The 22,310-nt window shown below is 44.9% G+C and overlaps 1 protein-coding gene across 1 annotated transcript; it reads left to right on the top strand.

Annotated features, from left to right (window-relative positions):
• The first annotated feature begins 12,755 nt into the window (after positions 1–12,755).
• LOC147857939 (uncharacterized) lies at positions 12,756–21,973 on the top strand. The gene is made up of 3 exons (XM_087326744.1): positions 12,756–13,178; positions 21,271–21,419; positions 21,515–21,973. The coding sequence occupies exons 1-3, from the start codon at positions 13,059–13,061 to the stop codon at positions 21,543–21,545; spliced, it is 300 nt and encodes a 99-aa protein (XP_087182870.1). The 5' UTR covers positions 12,756–13,058; the 3' UTR covers positions 21,546–21,973.
• The last annotated feature ends 337 nt before the right edge of the window (positions 21,974–22,310 follow it).

Here is a 22,310-nt window from a genome sequence, read left to right as displayed (position 1 = left end):
CATTATCAAATTCTTCTTATCTCTCTCATATCTTTCGCTTCTCATTCTCTTCTTCATTTAAAAACTCGTTCCTAACTTTGGCCCTGACACTCTGTACCCTTATAGCCAGATGATCGTATCCAACTTATACATGATGCCGAAATCCATCGTCTCACGGATGTACCTAAGTACCCTCTTAACGTAATCGAGATGAACATTTCGAGGATTCTACATGAATTGGCTAAGTAGGCCGACTGAATAGCTGAGGTCAGGTCGTGTGATTGTTAGATATATTAAGCTATTGAGCAGTTGACAATATTGAGTCGACTCGCAATCTTCTGTTCCCCAATTGGCATCGAGCTTGAGATTTCGATTGAGGGGGGTTGACATAGGTTTGCACTTAGCCATCCCGAACTTGTAGAGTAAGTTGAGAATGTAGTGCCGTTAAGGGGACAATATCCATACCGGTGTCCGAATTACTTCGATACCAAGGAAGTAATGGAGCTCATGCATATCTTTCATTTCGAATTTGCCGGATAAGAGTGATTTGACCTTATTAATGTCAGGTAGATTCTTTCCTTTGATTACCAGATCATCCACGTGCAAGATAATGACTATCATGTTGTCCGACTTGTTTTTGATGTACAGGGAGTTGCCCGATTTTGACATTCGTAAGCTGATTTGGTGAAGATATCGGTGGTTGCTTGAGTCCGTATAGAGGCTTCATGAGTCAGCATACTTCTTTCAGGTGTTTACGTGGTTCAAAACTGGATGGTTGAATCATGGAGACCTCCTCTTCTAATTTTCCTTGTAGGAAGGTGTTCTTCACATCCATTTGGTGGGGGTGCCACCCTTTTGCAGCTTCGAGAGCAATGACTATCCGAACAATCGTCATCTTTGCCATCGGGGCAAAGGTCTCCTCGTAATCGACTCTGTGTGTTTGAGCATATCCCTTGGCTACGAATCGTGCTTTGTTTAGATTCACTGAACCATCGACATTGTATTTTACCTTATATATCCGCCTATAGCCGATTGCTTTCTTTTGTAGTGAGTGTGGGACAAGGTCCCATCTCTTGTTTTTGCGTAGAGCCTGGATTTCTTCGTTCATGGCTTCGATCCATCGTGGATCCTTGTCTGCCTCGAAAAAGGTTTCCAGTTCTCAAAGTCCAGACAATCACCACCTTCATCATAAAGGCATAATGGTATGCCATATACTCATCTAGAGACTAAGGCTTTCTTCGCACCATTTGCTCGGATGATTGGGATGTCCAGGCCTTCGAACACACTATTAAGAGAGTGAGTCGACTCATTATCAATCGGATCTTCGTATTCCGGCATTTTGGTCTTCCCTTTGTCTGGCTTCGGACTCGGCCGAGATGTGTTGTGATAATCGGGGGCTCTTATGGTCCACTCGGCCTTGTCATAATCGGGTTTTCTTCAAACATGTGCATGAGTCGATCTTCGTTCTCTAGTTCTTGTTCGGCCGATTTCGGGTCGACAAGAGTTGGAATCAAAGTTGTCTATAGTTCGTACCAGGATGCCGACTCGTCGAAAACGACGTCTCGACTTACTCGAACTTTTCAGGTAGATGGATTGTAACATTTGTACCCCTTTTGTTTGAGTGAGTACCCTACGAGGATACATTTCTCCGACTTCGGGTCAAACTTTTGTCGCTTCTCGTCGGGAATATGCACGTAGGCGATCGAACCGAATATCCGGATAAGTGATAGATTTGGCGTCTTTCCAAAGAACTTCTCATGGGGGGTTACGTTGTGTACCCTAAAGGTTGTACATCTGTTCATGAGATAGACGACTATGTTGGCTGCTTCTACCCACTACGATTTCGACAGGTTCTTCCCATTCGTCATTGCCTTTGCTACCTCTACTATATGCCAATTCTTCCGTTCGGCTACTCCATTTTGCAGAGGTATATGTCGGCATGACAATTCTCGTCCAATTCTTCCTTTCGGAGATATGTTGAAAAATCATCCAAGAAATACTCTTTGCCTCCATCCGATCAAAGGCATCGAACATGCCGACTTGAGGCTTTTTTGACTTCATTTTAAAACCTTTGGAAGTGTCTAAACACTTTAGTCTTTTGCTACATAGGATAGATCTAGATATGCCTTGAGAAGTCATCGATGAACGTGACATAATATCGGCAACCACCAAATGCTGTCGTTTGGGATGGTCCCCACACATCTGAATGTACTACATCTAGGATCCCTTTGCTCACATTCCTCTCTTTCGGGAATGGTTGTCGATGTTGTTTGCAGAATTAACAAACTTCACATACACCTACAATCTCCTTTTTGGTAAATGTCAGGAGTTTGATTACGACTCCTTTAAGCTTTTGGAGATTGATGTGGCCAATTTGCTTGTGCCACAGTTTCAAGTTGGTTTCGACTTTGAGGCCTTTGGCAGACATAGCTGACTTCACCTCATTCGATTTGAGGATGAACATTCAACCTTCTCTTCGACTGTGAGTGACTAATCAACCTTCTTTCTCGATAAAACACCCTTCATTATTGAATCGTACTTGCATGCCTTGTTCGACAATTTGTCCTACCGAGACAAGATTTTTCGTGATGGTTGGGACATGTAGTACGTTCTTTAGGTAGGTTTGTTTGCCTTAATTCCTGAATGAGACATTTTTGATATGCCGAATCGAGTGAGTTGTGTCGTCTCCGGTTTCGACATAGCCAGGTCGATCAGGCTTTCTCAACTATCGGAACCAATCTTCATGAGATGTCATGTGATTGGATGCTCTTGAGTCTACAAACCATACATCTTCTGAGAATGAGGTTCTAGTTAGGTCCTATGCCGACATCGAATGATCTTTGTGCCTCATTACGAACATTCCACCATGATCATCATAATCAGAATTTGGGAGTTGTCGGCTGGTCAAAGTGGCCTCTCGTTTCTTCTTTTGGCAATCTTCTTCATAGTGACCGAGTTTTCCACAATAATCGTTGTCGTGAAGAAAACCGTCCCTTGGCGCAATCGGTGAATAGCGCACATGAACCGGCCCTTCACGTGTGCGCGCTCTTAATGTATATAATAGAGAATTAGGTATAGAGAGATATCCTGGGTAGTTAGATTCGGTAGGTAGGAAGTAAATGAGGGAGGCGGCTCCCTTCTTGACGCTATAAAGGAGAGGGAGACGCAGGGAGAAGGGATCGCGCATTCAGGAGGACGAAGTGCTGTCGGACCGGAACCGAACGCTTCTCCTCTGTCTGTTCTCTGTTGCTCTTCTCTGCAGGTTTCGGGAAGCTCGCGCTGCTTTGAGGAACGCCCGTGTGCTTCCGGCAGCACCTCCATCCTATCCCCATTTCGTGCGCAGACGAACAGGCATCAACATCTGTTCGCCGGCCTGTTCGGTTGTAGCCGCTCGCGTGTTCTGTTGTGTACTTGTTATTCGTTAATATACAAACACTTGTGTCTCCCTGTCTCTGTTTCCATCCGCGTCTTCTGTGTTGACGGGCCACGCCCCTGTGTTTCTTTGCTCATACGTGACCGGGCGTCTCTCTCCTTCTCTTTTCCCCTTCTATCACCTGCTCTTCGGTTCAAGACCCCGGTGGTCCCGCCTCGTTTCCCCACGCACGTGCGTAGTAACGCGACATATTTGGTGAACCCGACGTGAAACAAGCGGCAGAGGAGCAGAAGATGAGGGGGTCGGATCTTGCAGAGGCCATGGCTTCGGCTGTGGACCGGATAGTGAGCGCGCACGAGGGCACCGGCGCCCTTGACAGGGCTATTGAGGCGATCGTCGGTATGATCGGCCGGTTCAGTGGAAAGGATGCCACAAGTTATTTGGCGTCCTACGAGGCGGAGATGTTGATGAGGGATATTCCGGAAGAGAGGCGTCTTGCCGGATTCCCTCGAGTGGCGATGCCGGGCATCCATGCGGATGTACTCGAGGTCAGGGCGGAGAGCCGGACCTGGGAAGAGTTCGAAGGACGACTCCTGGAGAAATACGGGCTGGATGACACGTTTCGACTTTCGAAGCGGAGCTTCATGGAGTGGGTGGAGTCCCCCAACAAAGGAAGAAATGCGTCGGTACTCCTCCGGGAGTTTGAGGAACGCTTTGCGCGCCTTTCGGCGCTCGATCGGACTGTTCTGGACACAAGTCGTGTCCTACTGTTTGTCAAATCGGTTGACGCACGGGATCGGGGGCAAGTTGGCTCCTTACTAGAAACAGAAGACGGGCTGACGACCGACTGGGCCGCAGTAAAGAGAGTCTGCGGCCGTTTTGACAAACGGTGGGAGTGGGTTGATACAGAGGCGACCGGGGTGGGACCTGTCGCAGCAAGAAAGCTCGAACCGATACCGCAGGCATGAAGGGAAGAGACCTGGGAGTGGCTCGAAACCGGTTCGTCTTCGACCGGCGTGATCAGAGGCTCGTCCGGGGGAACAGCTCTGGAGGAGTTGACACGAGCGGTAAAGGATCTCCAGATCGCCTAGGCTGGGAGGGAAGGCGGCGATCAGGCTCGTGACCGACGGCCTCCGGCAGGAAGTAGGTGCATGTGCTGCGACGAGGTCGGCCACATCCGGAAAGACTGCGGGGACTTTATGGAGGCTTTGAGAAGCCGGGTAGTGTACCTGTGGGAAGGTCAGGTGCACGCCAGCGATACCCGGAGGGCCCTAAACCGAAACGACGGGAGAGGAGGAATGAAAAGGCTGATGGAAGAGGAGGCAATCCGGCACGCGGAGACCGTCCACTACTCAGCATCAGCCGGTATTCGGGTCGGGGGCAGCGGGGCTCGGAAGGAGAGCAAAGCCGAGTTCTGGCCGACGGTGCTGGAAGGCCTCGCCGGTGCCCGACTGAAGAGAGACGAGGCGGACCGCGCGGAGAAGCGGGTCCAAGAGGTAACCGGGTGGAGTGACCCGGTCGAAGAAAAGACGGGTTTCGTCGAAACAGCTTGCTAGAACTACGAGGCTCTGGTTGAAGACAAACGGGTAGGTAAGAACGGAGGGGCCGGACCCTCATAGAGATACGAAACCCGATTCGGGCCGAAACGGAACGAGACCGGTGAGTCCAGTGCCCGGGACAACCACAAGAAGGGCGGTTACCGGTTGGGCACGGAGATCAAAAGGACCATGGACCTACGAAAGGTCCTGGAAGAACGAATCCTCGACAGCAAGGTGGAACTGTCGTTGCGAGAGGTGCTCGGGATAGCCAAGAGGTAGTTCCACGACTTCATCGTGGACTTGGTGAAGAGGAAGAGGCTGTCGACAGAGGCAGAACCGGAAAGGCCGGTGGAAGTGTGGACGGCGCACATAGAGGACATGGCGCTGGAAGACGAGTGGGCGGAGAGCCACTATTCGAGGCCACACTGGGACCGAGCGACCATGGAAACCCCGGTGAAGATCGGAGATGTTCAGGAACCGGTGGTGGCACTGGTGGACCACGGTTCGGAAATAAACCTGATGTCCATGGACTTCTACAAAAAGGGGAAATGGCCAATCAACACTAAGCACGGGTGGAAGATACGGGCGGCGACGCGAGCCACCGAGGAACTACACGGGGCCTGCCCAAACGTGCGAGTCAAGATCGGCGACGTCGAAATAGACCAACACTTCTTTGTGCAGGAAACGTCCTCGCACCCGGTCATTTTAGGGGAACCGTACATTACGGCGGTGCGAATGGAGACCAAGGTGTTGGACAACGGGTCGGCTTACGCGAGGGTCAAAAGTCAGGACGGGCGTCATTCGGTCCAGTTCCTGACGGTGCGACCGAACCACGAGAGAAACCGCGAGTCACTCGGTGGCGAGAACCGAGAGGATTTTTAGAGAGGGCTGCCAAGGCGTGGGGCCGCGACAGTCCCGACACTCCGGGAAAACCCCACAAATGTACGATAGAAGCGAAACCGAAGAAACCTTGTACCATAAGTAGGAAGTTTTGTTTCTCCGACAACGGAGGGTGTACGATAGTCGGCGTCGTAGGCCGAGAAAAGACAAGGGCGGAAGAGCGACTTCGGGCGTGCGGAGTTCTCGAGCCCAACGAAGAAATCAACGGAGCCGTGGAGGCGGTCTCCTTCGACGATACCTTGGGAATACTGCGAGAGGTGGTTGGAGAGGGCCTTAAAGAGGACCGGACGATACTGGTTTGTTCAGAAGAGATGTATGAAGTCATCGCAGAGTTCAGTCGAGGGCTTGAGTCGGATCGGACGGCCCGAGTTAACACGAAGTACAAGACTGTGGACCGGAAGGTAAGGCCAGTCGCGGCACCCTTACTGGAGGGCAGCGAGTTGCGAATCGAGGGGGTCGCGTCGGACCCCAGTTTACATGATCCGGCCTGCATAGGACACACCTTCACCGACAGAACGCTATGGGAGCTCAAAATCGGTGGGGGCGGGTACCTACTGCCGGCGGAAGAAGACCGGTTTCAGAGAATGCTAGGAAGGCACGGGAAAGCCTTTGCATTCTCGCCGGGAGAGATCGGGTGCGTAGACCCGGCAGTCGTGAAGCCGATGGTGATATTGACGGTACCGCATGTGCTGTGGAATCTCAAACCAATTTCGGTACCGAGAGCTCACATCCCGGAGCTGATGGAGCTATTGAGGCAGAAAGTGGATATGGGCATCCTCAAACCGTCGAGTGCCCCGTACTCGAACCGGTGGTTTACCGTACCGAAGAAGAACGGGATGTTGCGCTTCATTCAAGACCTGCAACCGGTCAACAGAGTGACCATTCAAAACGCAGGAATCGGACCAACGATAGACGAGTTCGCGGGGGCCTTCGTCGGAAGGTCGATCTACTCGGTCGGTGTACTCGGGGTACGATCAGTTCCAACTAGCCGTAGAAAGCAGAGACATTACGACGATGCAGACTCCTCTCGGCCTAGTGCGGATGTGTACCCTGCCACAAGGAGGAATGAACTCGGTGGCCCACATGGTGAATGCGATGAACAAGGTGCTAAGGGATTGTATCCCGGACATCACCATGCCATTCTTGGATGACATCCCGATCAAGGGATGTCCGGTGGAGGAAAAGGACGAAACGATCGGACCGGACGGATGCCGGAAATTCGTGGCGACACACATTGACGACTGCGAGAGGGTGCTGCAGAGGCTAGAGGACGCGAGGCTCACCTTCTCCGGGGAGAAATCGGCCTTCGGGCAATCAGAGATCATGGTTGTCGGACATCTATGCGGAGCGTATGGCCGGAAACCGTCTCCGGCCAAGGTAGAAGCCATCTCCGCTATGAAGCCCGACTGTAACTCGGTCACGGAGGTTCTTGGGAGCATGCACGTTCTACCACATATGGATCCCGCATTACGCCCACGTTGCTGAGCCGCTATACGGGTTGCTGAAAAGGGGGCGAAAATTCGAGTGGTGAGACGAGCATACGGAGTCGGTGCGAAAGATGAAGGAGGCTCTTGCTGCAGCTCCGGCACTCCGGAAGGCTGTCTACGAGAAAGGCACTCCCGTCTACATAACGGTAGATACGAGTCCGACCGGGATCGAATGGGTCGTCAACCAAGAAGATGAGGACGGCATTCGGTTCCCAATCCGGTTCGGCGCGAAGGTCCTCAGTGAGCAACAGCGAGGATACGCCCAGGTTAAATGCGAACTCTGGGGTATCGTTTCGGCGGTGAAAGCCGATAAAGACTATCTGATTGGGACAGAGGTGATTATCGAGACGGACTGCCTGTCGATTCTCGGCATGGTTTCCGGATGCGCAACCCCGGACCTGGCAATGCTCAGGTGGATAGCGTACATCAAGTCCCTGGATCCGGAAATACGACACATTTTCGGGAAAGACAATGCCATGGCCGACATGCTTTCGAGGGCGCGATTCGACGACGAGGGTGGCATGGTTTCGGAGGACAAGGAAGTCGGCGTAGACTTCTTCGAGGCGGCTTACGTAACAACCGAAAGGGGAAGCACTCCGGCGCTTAACAATTTCAACGAGAGCAAGTACAACGGGGAGTGGCTGCAGATTGGGGGATTCTTGAGGACGATGGCGTCGGACGCGTCATGGACAAAGGACGAGGCCAACCGCATCCGGAAGAAAGCATACCGATTCTTTCTCCGGGACAGATACTTGTGGAAGCACCCGAAGAAGAGGAACGACATCCCGCTCCGAGTAGTGGCGATGAAGGAGGAACAGGAGGAATTGCTGAAAGCCTACCACGACAGCCCGTGGGCTGGACACCGTGGCACGTGGGCCACGTTTGAGAAACTAAAGGGGAAGTACTGGTGGCCGGGACTGTACCGGGACGTGCATCAGTTCGTGACAACTTGTGAAAGCTGTCAGATGCACTCCATAGTCCGACATCGGGACGAGCTTCACCCCACTTACCCTTCGGCCATCCACTTCAAATGGATGGTAGATTTGGTGATGATGCCGATGGGCGTAGGGCAGATGCGATATCTGGTGCTGGCCCGGGAGGACCTAACGAACCAGGTGGAAGGCCGAGCCCTGCAGAACAAAACGACTGCGGCCGTGTGTCGGTTCCTGATCGAGGACGTGATATGCCGGTACGGGTGCGTTGGAAAGATCGTGGCTGACCGTGGGGAGTTGGACGCCGAAGAGGCCGAGGAGCTGTTCAACTGGTTAGGGGTCAAGCTCTCGCTCACCACATCGTACAATCCGGAGGCAAACGGGAAGGTAGAGCGCGAGCACGAGCCAATCGTCAAAGCGCTAGTCCAGGCATGCGGAGGCCAGGTCGGGAACTGGCCACGGCTGTTACCTTACGCCTTGTGGGTGGACCGGACAACGCACAGTTCGGTAACCGGTTTCATGCCGTCAGAGCTCATGTTCGGATAGAAGCCGATCATGCCGATGGAACGGACGATCTCCTCTTGGGCGACAGTAGACTAGAGTGACGAAATGAGTCGGGAAGAACTGCTAGCGGCGCGTATACGGCAGCTCGAGCGGAGGCCAGAGGACGTGGAACGAGCGGCGGAGAGACTTCGGGCGGCGAGGATGAAGAACAAAGCCCGGTTCGACCGGACGCACCGGCTCCGACCAAAGAAAATCGAGGAAGGCGACTGAGTGCTAGTCTACGACAACAGCCTCGACAACCAGCACCGAGCAACACGGAAGTTCGCGAAGCGGTGGTTCGGGCCTTACGTGGTAACGAGCGCCAACAACAACGGGATGTATCACCTGGCGGAACTCGACGGTACAAGGATGGCGATGCCGGTAGCAGGGAAGCGGGTCAAAGCGTTCAAGAAACGCCACGACGGCGAACCGAATCTAAGAGGCCTGGACAGCGAAGACGAACAGTCCGAAATGGAGGGCGAACCAATGGACGAAGAAACGGAACCCAGATCGGTTTTCTCCAACCAGAACCCAATTTTGGCGCATACCGGTGGATGCGCGGTTAGGTGGGGGCGGATGTCGTGAAGAAAACCGTCCCTTGGCGCAATCGGTGAATAGCGCACATGAACCGGCCCTTCACGTGTGCGCGCTCTTAATGTATATAATAGAGAATTAGGTACAGAGAGATATCCTGGGTAGTTAGATTCGGTAGGTAGGAAGTAAATGAGGGAGGCAGCTCCCTTCTTGACGCTATAAAGGAGAGGGAGACGCAGGGAGAAGGGATCGCGCATTCAGGAGGACGAAGTGCTGTCGGACCGGAACCGAATGCTTCTCCTCTGTCTGTTCTCTGTTGCTCTTCTCTGCAGGTTTCGGGAGGCTCGCACTGCTTCGAGGAACGCCCGTGTGCTTCCGACAGCACCTCCATCCTATCCCCATTTCGTGCGCAGACGAACAGGCATCGGCATTTGTTTGCCAGCCTGTTCGGTTGTAGCCGCTCGCGTGTTCTGCTGTGTACTTGTTATTCGTTAATATACAAACACTTGTGTCTCCCTGTCTCTGTTTCCATCCGCGTCTTTTGTGTTGACGGGCCACGCCCCTGTGTTTCTTTGCTCATACGTGACCGGGCGTCTCTCTCCTTCCCTTTTCCCCTTCTATCACCTGCTCTTCGGTTCAAGACCCCGGTGGTCCCGCCTCGTTTCCCCACGCACGCGTGTAGTAATGCGACACTGTGAATGTGGGTTGTTGTGATGGCTTGGTCCGTCTGGATGACTCCCCCTTCTGCCGAACTCCCTAGGATTGTTCCTATCATTTTGCCATTGGTGGGAGTTGCGTGCTCGGGTCGGTTGACCCTGTCGCCCTCGGCCGAATCCTTTTCTATCATCCGACTAGGAGTAGAGAATCTGACCATCTGGCGTGTTGCTCCTTTGTCGGGCATGATTTTCCTCCACCAATAGTATAGATTGAAGGTCAAAAAAGGAGGGAGGCCCTCCCTTGCAAGGATGACCGATCTGATTATGCCGAATCACGGTGCTAAATCGCCAAGACATATTTGCACCATTTCATCATTGTCAATGATGAAGTTGATTGATCCGAGGGCATCGCACAACTCCTTGATATTCAAGGTATGTTGGTGATCGACATGTCGCTTTGTTGCATATTGTTTAACTCTTGTCGGAGTTGGAGTTTATGTGCAACCGTGTTGGCTACGAAAATCTTCTTGAGATTGCCCCAAGTTTCTTTCAGCATTTTCGACTCTTGAATATAGCTGAGCATGTGATCATGAACGCATGATGCAAGGTAATACAAGACACGTCTTGCGGCCTGCTCCCATGTTGGGTAGTCAACGTGTGTTGGGTCGGGTCGGGTCGGCTTACGTTTCGTGAGCTCCTTCGATATATAGCTCTAGTAACCATGTTCGACAAGGTATTGATGCATCTTGTGTTCCCAAGATGCAAAGTTTGTCCAGTCGAGCTTCTCCATAGGAAGAGCGCTTTCCATCTGAGTATTCATGATGTCGATTTCTTCTCTGTTGTTGAACCGGTTTTGTTGATCATCGGTATGTAGCACAACACAATCAATTAAGCTTGATCAGACAACCACATACTTTGATACCATGTAAAGAAAGAGAGACGTAGGTGGTGTTGTGCAATGGAAGCAAGCTCTATGTGTGTGTGGGTGCACGTAAGGAGAGAGAGAGAGAGAGAGAGAGCTTTGAACAATAAGCTATATTAGTGAAAATAGAAATTACATCCAACAACAACTAAGTTACAAAGAGTTAGTTTAAATACCAAATAGTCTAGGGCAAGTGCCCTTTCTACTAATTACAAAACTAGCCTAGTATGATTCTCAATAGAGCCCTTTCTATTGGCTAGTATGATCACTATCTCTATGGGAAGTTGAGTTCGATTCTCAATAGAGCCCAATCTTCATTTATTCGGAGATTTCATTTCCGGTAGTGGTGGCTGTCATGGTTCTGACAATGGCTTCTTCAAGATATGTTTGCCAGGTATCCAATGCGTAAGAACATCTTCTTCTTCATGCAAAACACACATGTGAAATGGGGTGGCAAGAGTATGGATTCTAGTAGTACCATCTTGTGGTTCAAATATATGTTTTAGTTTGGACCACATTTCTACTATAGTTGTGAGTTTTCGAATGACATCAATTTGCTTGTCTTCTAGGCAATATTTCAAGCTTTGCACTTGTGTCTTTGTTTTTCCATTCTTTCCATGCTACTGATTGTGTACTTTTTGGTGCTTGACAAGTTCCGGTGGCGACTTCAAGTAGCTCCTTGAGGTCAAGTAGTAGCTCCATCCTTGGTTTCCAGATTCTGTAGTTCCTTGTGGTAAGTTTTTCTACTGAGTATTTTCTTGTCTGAGTGGAGCTTTCCATAATGCTGAGGTTGTTGTCTTTGTTTGTTTGTTTGTTTGTTTTGAACAACAACAATAGAGTATGGAGTGGATAATATATTTTTTGGGCTTCCTACTTCTGACGCTATGATACCATATTATGATTTTGACACAAGGTACAAGATTATAACAAACAGAAGTTAAAAGGAATAACTTGGAACAACAATAAGGAATTTGATTAAATCTAGCAAGCTAGTAATGCAACAACTAAAGATAATGGTGCAGAGAGCACACCAAAGCAGGTTCCCCAACTTCCTCTTTATATAGTAGAGAAAGTGGAGGGAAATATAAGGTAGGCTTCTTGAATTACAACTAACATGAAAACATTTTTTTTTACTAATAATAACTTGTGGTGTGGAGTTGTATTTAGTAACTAACCAAGTAGTTGCTCATTGTAAACTAGTTAGTTAATTATAACTTCTAACATGGTGGACGAAGAGGTCCTCGCTGCCATCGTTAGGGGAGATGAAGCCATAGCCTTTGGTGTTGTTGAACCACTTCACATTGCCAAGTTTCTTAGGAGCAACACTAGGCATGGCGAACTCACTTAGACCTCTGCCTCTGTATCCGTCTCTGTTCATCTCTCTCTCACACACTTTTACTCTCTAGAAGAGGGGGGTTTAGGGTTTAGGGTTAGGTAAACCCTAGTTGGGCGACTACTAACAAAATTTGGGCGAACAAGGTGTTAGGGTTGGGCGACTACTGATAGAGTTGGGCGATCGAGGTCTCTGGGTTGGGTGACTACTGGCGAAGTTGGGCGATCGAGGACTCAGAGTTGGGCGACTATTGACAAGGTTGGGTGACCGAGGACTCAGAGTTGAGTGACCTCTGACAATTGTTTTTATCACACGTTTTGTTTGGCCGCGCTTCCCTCGCTAGGCCTATTTATGATTTGGTAGCTAATAGATACACATGCATACATATAATCTTATAGATATGTATACACATGCATGAGTGCGCGCACATACAAAAGCATGTTGTACACAACATAAACATGCATGCATGCATACACACATACATGCATGCATGCATGGTCTTACCTTCCTACTTTCCGCCATTTTTTGCTCGATATCGCTTCTCTGCATCAATTCCTTTCCTAACTTTCATTGCCCAGAAATTCCATTCATCAGGATTCAGGATGGAGAAGACGAGGAAAACCCTGGTTCAACATTCTGTAAAAGAAGAAGAAGAAGAAGGAGATGGAGAAGGAGAAGGAGAAGGAACAATCTTGAAACCCTGGTTGAACATCCTGTAAAAAAAGAAGGAGAAGGAGGAAGAAGGAAGAAGGAAGAAGGAGAAGGAGAAGGAGAAGGAACAATCTCGTGTTATTTATTTCCTGGGGAGTTCTTCTGCTGTCCGATGACTCCATTGCCTTCCAAGAAGTAGCAGAACTTAATATGAAGTCTCAACTAAGGAAGCTGCGAGATCTTACACTGAGCAAACGTGGATCGAAGGAGAAACCTCTTCCAGAGGTAAACGACGAACACGTTTCAATGCATATGCAGGCATATACACAGGTCAGATTCTCTTGTCTTTGGTTTATCTTCTCCATCTTACAAAACCAAAAGTCTCGTTGTTTCTGTCTTCTTCTCGGTTTTGAGCTTGGATATGGTGAAGCACTTGAATAAAGAGACGACCCGAATCCTTAACATTTTTAACCAGATATAGAATGTGCTTTCGGTTGCACTTGCTGCTTAACGTATCTTCATCTTAAACTCTTTTTTTCTTTCTATTTTTGTTATCATTGTAATTATACTGAATCTTTATAACCTTTAAACATGTATTGAGTTTGTGTGTACATGTGCTCTTATGGTTCGCTTCTTTTCATGCTGGATTTCTTCAGTTTTTCTGTAATTTTTTGTTTGTTGCTGTTGTGAGTTTTGGACATGGTGAAATAGGAAAGACTGAATTTTTAGGCACTAGCCATAAATTACAGATGTGCAAACTTATAAATGCAGGTGATCTTTCTTCTGTTCTCTATGATCTTTATTCCGTCTTTTCATAGAAGAATCTTTTAAAGCATTTATATCGTTTAAAAGATCCTTCTATGGAAATAGATGGATATGGTTAAAACATTTCAATTGAGCTGAAACTTCATAAACTTCAGGGAATGTCTATATCGATATATAGATATCACAGGAAGAGATTATATAATTGAAAAGAGGAATTGAATCTGCAGGGTTTGGTAAAAAGCATTAGTTGTACCTAAGAGAATTAGGACGAAGTAATTTGTTAGATAATTTAGAGACATAATGGAAGCGAGGAATCAAATCGTTTTAGAGATACATATTTTGAAATTTTGAAATTTATGTATATTTTGAAATTTGGAGATACATATTTCATCCCATATTATGCTCAATGGAGGAGCTATAGAGGCAATTAAGTTGACCAGATCTACTAGGCAGGCCTGATATTTTAGTCTTCATTAAACTCTATCTTTAATGAAGCTGCATAATATAGCAAGTGTTGATGAGTTGATTGGCTTGTCCTTACTTCTCGGAATAAATTGATTGATCAGGCCCAAAGAGATAATTCCTTGACATTCTTGCATGCCTAGAGGGATAGTATCACCAAGGCTATGGATGTCCAGGGTCGATGTTTTAGTGTGCCACACTCTCCACACATGCTCTCTTTGTGTATCTCATAATGAATCTGCATAAGCTAGCTGAACCCCATGATTCAGGTTAAACTGGGGAAAACATAGTCGCCAGATGTTTGCATGAGTTATATGCAAACTCAAGCTGTGGCAAATAACTTTCCTAGTTTGTTTGATGGATAGACACATAAACCCTTAACGTATCTCCCAACACTTGGTTAATTGCGATTTGTTTCATTTTCCACGCGATTCTTTAACTTGAGAAAGTGGGAGAAGACCTCACTTTTTGACTTCATCGGGCATATCCAGGTTGTGAGAAAAGCTGTTAATAGCAGCAGCGGAAGAGTTAGAACAAAATAGACACAACCAAGCTGTGAGAAGGCTGTTAGACAGCAGTAGAAAAATGGTTGCAAAGAGTAGATACACAGTCAAATAATAGAGCTTGTTTTTAAGTAGCAACCAAAGTAAAAAAAAGTCTTTACAAAAGAGGCTGGTATAGCCTATTTATACAAAATTGAGGAAAGTGGGTGAACTGGTTGTTTGGTAGTAAAGTGGCTCTTGTACTACCAAACAGGTACAAAAAACTAGGAATAAAAGGGAATATCTTGGAAAAAGTAGAAGAGAAAAAAGGCATTTAAAGCATTACAAATTCGAGAGAGAGAAGGCATTAAAGGAGTTGCATATTCTAGAGAGGGAAGAATCTAGGAAGGGAGAGAATATAGTACAAAGATAATATAGATGAAAGAGAGTGCAGGGCTGGAGCTGCCACCCTCCAACACAGGTATGTCGCGAATAGTCATCAATGAAGGTAATGAAGTACCTACACCCACCGATTGTTGCTGTTTGAGTTGGGCTCCATACATCTGAGTGGATGACGTCCAACAAGCCTTTACTCACATTTCTTTCGCTTAGGAATGCATGCCTATGTTGCTTGCCTAGTTGTTTCGACGTAAATCGTGGCAATCCGTGCACAGCCCCTTTTGTTTGCATTGATCACAGTTTATCAAGGTTTACATGGCCAACCCTTTTGTGCCACAACTCAATATCAGACTCAGCCTTGAGCCCCTTTGCATACATATGTTCACCTCAATCGCATCAAGAATAAACATGCGACCTTCTCTTCTTGCATGAGCGATAAGTTGGCCCTTATCCTCGATGAAGCAACCTTCCTGGTTGAATCGTACTTGCATTCCTTGTTCGACAATTTGGCCAACCGAGACCAAATTCTTTGTGATTGTCGGCACATGGAGTACATCCTTCATGTAGCCCTTGTTGTCGTGATTGTTAAGGGCCACATCTCCAATGTGCTCAATCATGTGTGTGGAGTCATCACCGGTCTCCACCACGCCAGGTCTCTCGGGTTCCCTCAAATTCATGAACCATTCTTGAGGCACCTGAGTCCACGAACCATACATCATCAGATTGGGAAACACTTGTTATCATGCTATTCGCTCGGTGTTGCATAACAAACATCGACCCTTTGTTTTCTAGGTCAGCCATTACAACATAGTTTGTTTGCTGCCGGGGTGAGGCAGCTGAGTCATTCTTCTTCTTCTGTCACTCGGCTTCAAAGTGGCCAGGCTTTCCACAATACCAGCACTCAGTTTGCTGGTTTTGCCTGGTTGATGCAGGCTGGTGGAAGCTCCCCTTTTTGCTGGAATTCTCTCGGCTGTTTTGACCTTCTTGCTGCTTGGAATTAAACTGTTGTGGACGTCGTCCACCACTTCCTCAGCCATTCCTCCCCTGATTTCCACGACCATGACCGTGACCTCAACAAGATCATCATGTGTATATAGGATCTGCCCATCAGATGCCGTGCTTTTTGACCGTGTATGGTTCTCCTCAACCATTAGCATGGATTGCATGTTGAAAAAGCTTGGGGGGTTCTCACTTGTAGTTATGGCAGTTCGAAATGCGCCATATTTTTGTGCAAGGCCGCCAAGGCAGATATGCACCATCTCGTCATCATCAACTGCGACATTGATGGAGCCAAGGGAATCACATAAGTATTTGATCCGAAGGGTATAGTCTGTCACGGACATATCCCCCTGCCGAATATTGTTCAACATCTGCCGGAGTTGAAGTTTCCTGCCTGTGGTTGAAGCCGCGAAAATCTTCTTCAAGTTTTTCCATGCTTTAGTTGGGGCTTTTGCATCACGAATATAGCTTAACATGTGATCTTACACACATGTTGCCAAGCAATACATCACCACCCTATTGGTGCCTTGTTGCCATGTGGGGTAGTTGGGATTTGTAATATCGGGGGCTGTTTCTTGAGCTCCCTCGATATAACTCCAATACCCTTGCCGAACTAGGTATTGTTGCATCTTATATTCCCATTTGTGCCTATCTAACTTCTCTGTTGGAAGTGAGCTACCCATTTGTGCATTCAATTTTCTTGATTTAGCTTGATTCGTATGATCCTGTTAACGTGAGCCTCTTGCTGTGCAACATTGCAGTGATGATAGCAGATTTTAAACAGCGTCTCTAGCTGCTCGCACAGTTTCAATGGTAGAGCTCAATGAAGGATCTCTAACCCTCACGCTCTGATACCATGTAAAGAATCTAGCTCTAGTAGAGTTTAGTATTCAGAAGCGTAGTGTGTGTGAGAGAGAGAGAGAGTGAATATATAAGCAAGAGAAGGAATTACAGAGAATAACCAAAAAAATAAGAAAACACAGTAGGGGGATGACAACTTATGCACTTAAGAGAGCTATATTAATTATCTAAAGATCATCAACTAAACTAAATGGCTAAAGGGGGTTTTATATACAAGTCCTCAAGGGACTGCCCTATTAAATGTGTTGGTGGAATCTAACCAAGATATCCACTTGAGTACGATTTTGTCATAAGAATATCTAATATTCTTTGACCACACTAACACTCGAAACTACACGGATTACAATAAAGTGTGCTCACACACTTTTGCACACATCGTCCTTTTCTTCATAAGCACATGTTCACACAAGTTGAGCTTGATTCTCAATAGTTATCTTTAGCCAATTTCCTCCATCTATGAGCTACATCTTGTAGGTTAAAATGATGAGTGTTCAATATTGTTTTGATCATTGGTGGTCTTGCGCAATTGGAAGGTAGGTTCCATTTCAGAAGCCACTGATAAATTGCATCAAGATTCTGAACTGAAACACAAGCAGCATATTTCCAAGTTTTCAAATCCTGGGTTTATGGGACTCTAGTGTGTTGGGGTTGGTAGAGGTACCAACTCCACTCATGTTTGATAGGGCCAACAAATTGTTCACAGTCAATTATTAATGGAGGTTGTTTAAAGAAATGATGTTCAGTTAACTATCTCTTAGAAACAAAAAAAGGTCTCTCATTTATACGATCATCGATCGGGACATTGTTGAATGAAGGTTGTATGCTAGCAAATTAGGATGATCCTAGTGATAAAGATATATTAGTCCTGGTTATGTCAGTAGCTAGTATTAAACTTAGAAACCCTCAAGAACTGATGGGAAAAGAAAAGACTACTTGGGGTTATTGTTTAACGTTTAACGACCATAGATAGACTATCTCATAAAGAATCTTCAATACATAATTTATGTAATGTTAGAAGATAGAAATGGTACATACTTCATGTAATGTTATGATAGTTCATTGGTTATAGCTGAAGGTAGAAATTGAAATGTCAAAGGTTCAAATGTTAAGCTAGAGTGTAGATGCCTGATTTGGTTTTGATGGTTAGATGAAGGGGAAATAACCATTCACATAATCATGCTCATATGATACACAATTTTGCTTCCATATCACAATGGTATGCACATTATCCTAAATTGCATTCAATGAAAAGAAGTGATTAAGAACAAGAATGCATAGTGATATGTGTTTATGGTGCTATTCCATGAAACTGAAATAAGTACCAATAGTCAAGAATTTAATAATTTTAATGTAATTAATATTTTTTTAGGTTAAGAGTAAGATAGATGAAAAGAAAAAAATAAGTGAATGATCCTTTATGAAGATTTATCTTTATATGTTTATGAATTCATACAGAACAAAATTAATCGAGATGTACAACACATGTACCTATAAAGTAATTGCATTTAATAATAATAGAAACACATACATTAAAATGGCACAAATAAAAGGGTGCATGAGGTCCACTGAAATTCATGTGATTGAAGGGAGAAAAGGTAGAGAAAGGAATGTACAAGTGCATGGTAGGGCAAGAATTGGACAGGTGTCGTGCCTGTCAAAAATGTTTGTCGAGTGACATATGAAGTTGAAATTTCCATTTTGATGTGAAAGGCCCCCAAAAATTATACATGTCGAATGACATGCTAAAATTCTATTTTCCATGTTATATATATATAGATAGATAGATCGATAGATATACAATGTTGGGCAAAGTCCCAGGAACAGTGTTAGCATTACGGTTGCTTTGGGACTTTTGCCGGCCATGGTGGGAGACAGCCGGAATTGATTCCGGCCAGGTTTTCCTACCAGCTCGAATCTAGCTTGTTCATATTTTTTGAACCGGCTATTTATGTAGTTTTGGGAAAAAACAAAAAATTGAACTCTTTCTCCCTCTTTCCCCTCTTTTGTAACGCTCAACTATTGCTTGTGTCTCGACCCTCAACATTTCCCTCTTCAACTCAGTCCTCTGTGCTCGCCGATTGCCTATTCCTCACTCCCTGTTCCTGCTCGCTATTTGTTGCTCCCTAGTCGTCAGTCGCAGTTCCCTTTTTGCTTCTCATTGATTGCGCGACATATGTTGTTCATCACTCTTAAGGTATTTATTTTGCCTATTTTTCTTATGAGTTCTTCAATGTATTTTGGGCCACAGCTTCATTAAAGGTTTTGTGTTCAAATCTTGAAATTTTCCAAGTAAAATTTGTGCTACACCAAAGGTTTTAAGGTTTGGAAATTCCATTATGTATAGATTAGGGGTTCTATTTTGTTACGATAACCTAGATTTGGGGTTCTTATTGTTGTAAATACTTCCAAAAGAATATTCGTATTAAGGAGGGTAGTATGTGCAATTTTTTTGGAGAGGAAGCAATGCGTTGATTGTGGAAGTGAAAAGGAATATGCATGGATATTGAAAATGCAAAAATGTAATGATATGATAGATCATACAAATCTAAAGATACAAACATGGAGCCTCTTGAGTGGGATCACCTTTGTGATATTGCATACCTTAATCTCAAGTATGGTAGAGCAAAATGTAGATCACTCTAAAGAATGTATAAATGAATGTTTTATGTATGTGTATGATTGAATGAATGTATATATATGTATGTGTGAATGATTATATATTGAATGAATGTGTGCATATGATTTGACTGAGTGCCTCTATGTGAAGGGGTATAGATATATAATTTAATGAATATGTGTGCATGAATTGATGGTGTTATGAAAGAATGATTTTTTTAGGTTCAGTATGAATATACACTTCAGGGGTTTGAATACTTCGTGCTCATTTTCTCTTTATCCTTGACTCATCATGGTCTCTTGATTGCCCATCAAATCTCTATTTTTCTTTCTCGGTTTTGAATTCTCTCAGTTTCAAGAATATGTCTTGCCCAACAAAAAAATAAAGCACACCAACCTTTTATCAAGAGTATGTTTTGCAAGGGAGTACATGTTAATGATACTCAAAATAATGAGTAAGAGGTTGTTACAAATGCAAATGGGTCAATATCTTCTTCTAATAAACAAAAAAGGAAGTGGAGAAACCAATGGATTTTGCTTTACCCATGGGCATATTTGACAAAGTCCTTATTAGGTGATAAAATTAAATGCATGTGGTGTGAAGATGCAAGAAAGATCAATGTTTTTTAGGATGGTAGATCTTAAAGCATGCAAATGTTTTCATTGAATGAACATACAAAGTCATCCGATCATCTAATAGTAAGTGCCACGTAACATGCAAAAATACAATAGGAAAATGCAAATGTGAAAGGCCCAATGGATGACAAATTTTCAGAAATTATCCATTGGGCTTTTTTCGCATTTGCATTTTTCTTTTGTATTTTTGCATGGTACATAACATTTACTATCATATGATCGGATGACTTTGCATGTTCATTCAATGAAGACATTTATATGTTTTGAGATCCACCATCCGTAAAAACAGTGATCTTTCTTGCATCTTCACACCACATGCATTTAATTTTATCATCACCTAATAAGAACTTTGTGAAATATGCCCATGGGTGAAGCAAAGTCCATTGGTTTCTCCACTTACTTTTTTGTTTATTAGAAGAAGATATTGACCTATTTGCATTTGTAACAACCTCTTGCTCATTATTTTGAGTATCATTAAAATGTGCTCCCTTGCCAAACATACTCTTGATAAAAGGTTAGTGTGCTTTGTTTTTTGTTGGCAAGATATACTCTTGAAACTGAGAAAGAAAAACTGAAATTTGATGGGCAATCAAGAGACCATGATGAGCCAAGGATAAAGAGGAAATGAGCATAGAGTATTCAAACCCATTGATTTTATATTCATATTGAACCTTAAAAAATCATTCATAACACCATCAATTCATGTACACATATTGATTAAATATATCTATACCCCGTCACATAGAGGCACTCAATGTCTTGAAGCAATCAATGCAATAGAACCAGTAATAAAGCAGCTAGATGACGAAACGAATACGAATAGAGCGTTGTTGGATGAACGGACAAGGAGTGGTAGATTGGAAGGGGCAAAAAGTGGTAGATCGGATTCTATAGAGCAGGAACCACATGAGAATGAAATCAACTGTATTGCCATTTCTCTATCACAGGTTTTTTCTAGAACAGTTTGTTGATATGCTTTCATTGCCTAGTAAAGGAAATTACTAAATCCTTTCAATTCTATTTGAGATATATAGAAGAGAAATGGATTAAAATAGAAAAGCTCCATATTTTACGTATAAAAAGAGTGTCTTGATTGAGTGATGCCCTTGAAATCCTTCAAATTTTTACCTTAGAGGCTTATAGAAATAATGCTCAACTGTGTATGAGAAATGTTAAATGATTTTATGCCTATATAACTGCAGGAGCTTTCATTCTCATCAAGTAATCTCAAATTTACACCGATACAATCACAAGGAAACAGTAAATCAGCTCCCCCCACCACATCCATGTACAATAGCAAGGATGGGGATGGGGATATGAATGCTGTTTGGAGGGCAGATGAAAACGCCATGTATGTGCTACCTTCTCCATTTGAACTGAAGAGCTCATTTGTAACATCCTCAGAATGCATTATACATGAACTAAAGTCTAAAAACTATTTGGCAGGCTCCGAGTCCTACATGCGGAACCACAATAAAAGTGCTGCATTTTCCATACAGGAATGAAGTGCAAAAGACAAGAATACAGAGGTGGGAGGAAGATATAGTCTCTCAGAACCACTAAGTCTAATCCTTCAGTTTGTGGAAGCAATCCTCCAACATGTCACAACAGCAAAGGAAGCAATAAACTTGGCCATGAGGATTATGTTATCCCTCTATGTAAATCTAACCCCTTGCATGCATCAACTACTTCTTTGAATATTAACATCTCTTATCCAGTATTCCAAGCATCAGAATTGCCATCACCAACTGCCATCACCAACTACTCATTAGCAAACCATCCATGGGATTCATTGTATTTAAGCATCGGAAATGTAGAATCAAATGAATTGATCTTATATGTCATCTTGTTGAAGCCAAAAAAAAGTATTAGACTGTCTACAACCACAATTAACACATCTCTTCTACAAAGAGTGTATGTTATGCATTTGAGAACAATTTGCATCTATTTGAAATTTGGCATAAGATTCCCCAAAAAAATTCTTTTTATGATTACATTGGTAACAATCCAGCTAAAGGTGGATTATTTAGTGTATGTGCATTGGACAATGGCGATAGTATGGTTGTACGTTGGTTAGAACATGCTATCTTTAAAGATAAGGGGGATCGTTGGTGGTTTTGTATGCCGAATGCCCATCTTTGAAACATTTCAAAGTGATGGTCCTAGCAAGCTAATGATTGTAGGTGTGAAGATGCAAAAGTGATGAAAAACTCAATTGTTGGGTCCCAAAGAATACATTTTT

This window comes from Azolla caroliniana, unplaced genomic scaffold, assembly GCF_043228905.1.
Source record: "Azolla caroliniana isolate FFs.n. ecotype wild unplaced genomic scaffold, voAzoCaro1.0.p SCAF_11, whole genome shotgun sequence".
In the NCBI taxonomy this organism is placed as follows: Eukaryota; Viridiplantae; Streptophyta; class Polypodiopsida; order Salviniales; family Salviniaceae; genus Azolla; species Azolla caroliniana.
Note: the sequence above shows the minus strand (reverse complement) of the source record. Positions and strands in the feature narration are given on the sequence as shown.

What these genes read in the sequence shown, in the direction of transcription:
- LOC147857939 (XM_087326744.1), top strand. Translation starts at nt 13,059, where the DNA reads ATGAAGTCTCAACTAAGGAAGCTGCGAGATCTTACACTGAGCAAACGT. An exon ending in ATATGCAGGCATATACACAG is followed by an intron (nt 13,179 to 21,270) that starts GTCAGATTCTCT and finishes ATATAACTGCAG; the next exon opens with GAGCTTTCATTCTCATCAAG. An exon ending in AGGGCAGATGAAAACGCCAT is followed by an intron (nt 21,420 to 21,514) that starts GTATGTGCTACC and finishes ACTATTTGGCAG; the next exon opens with GCTCCGAGTCCTACATGCGG.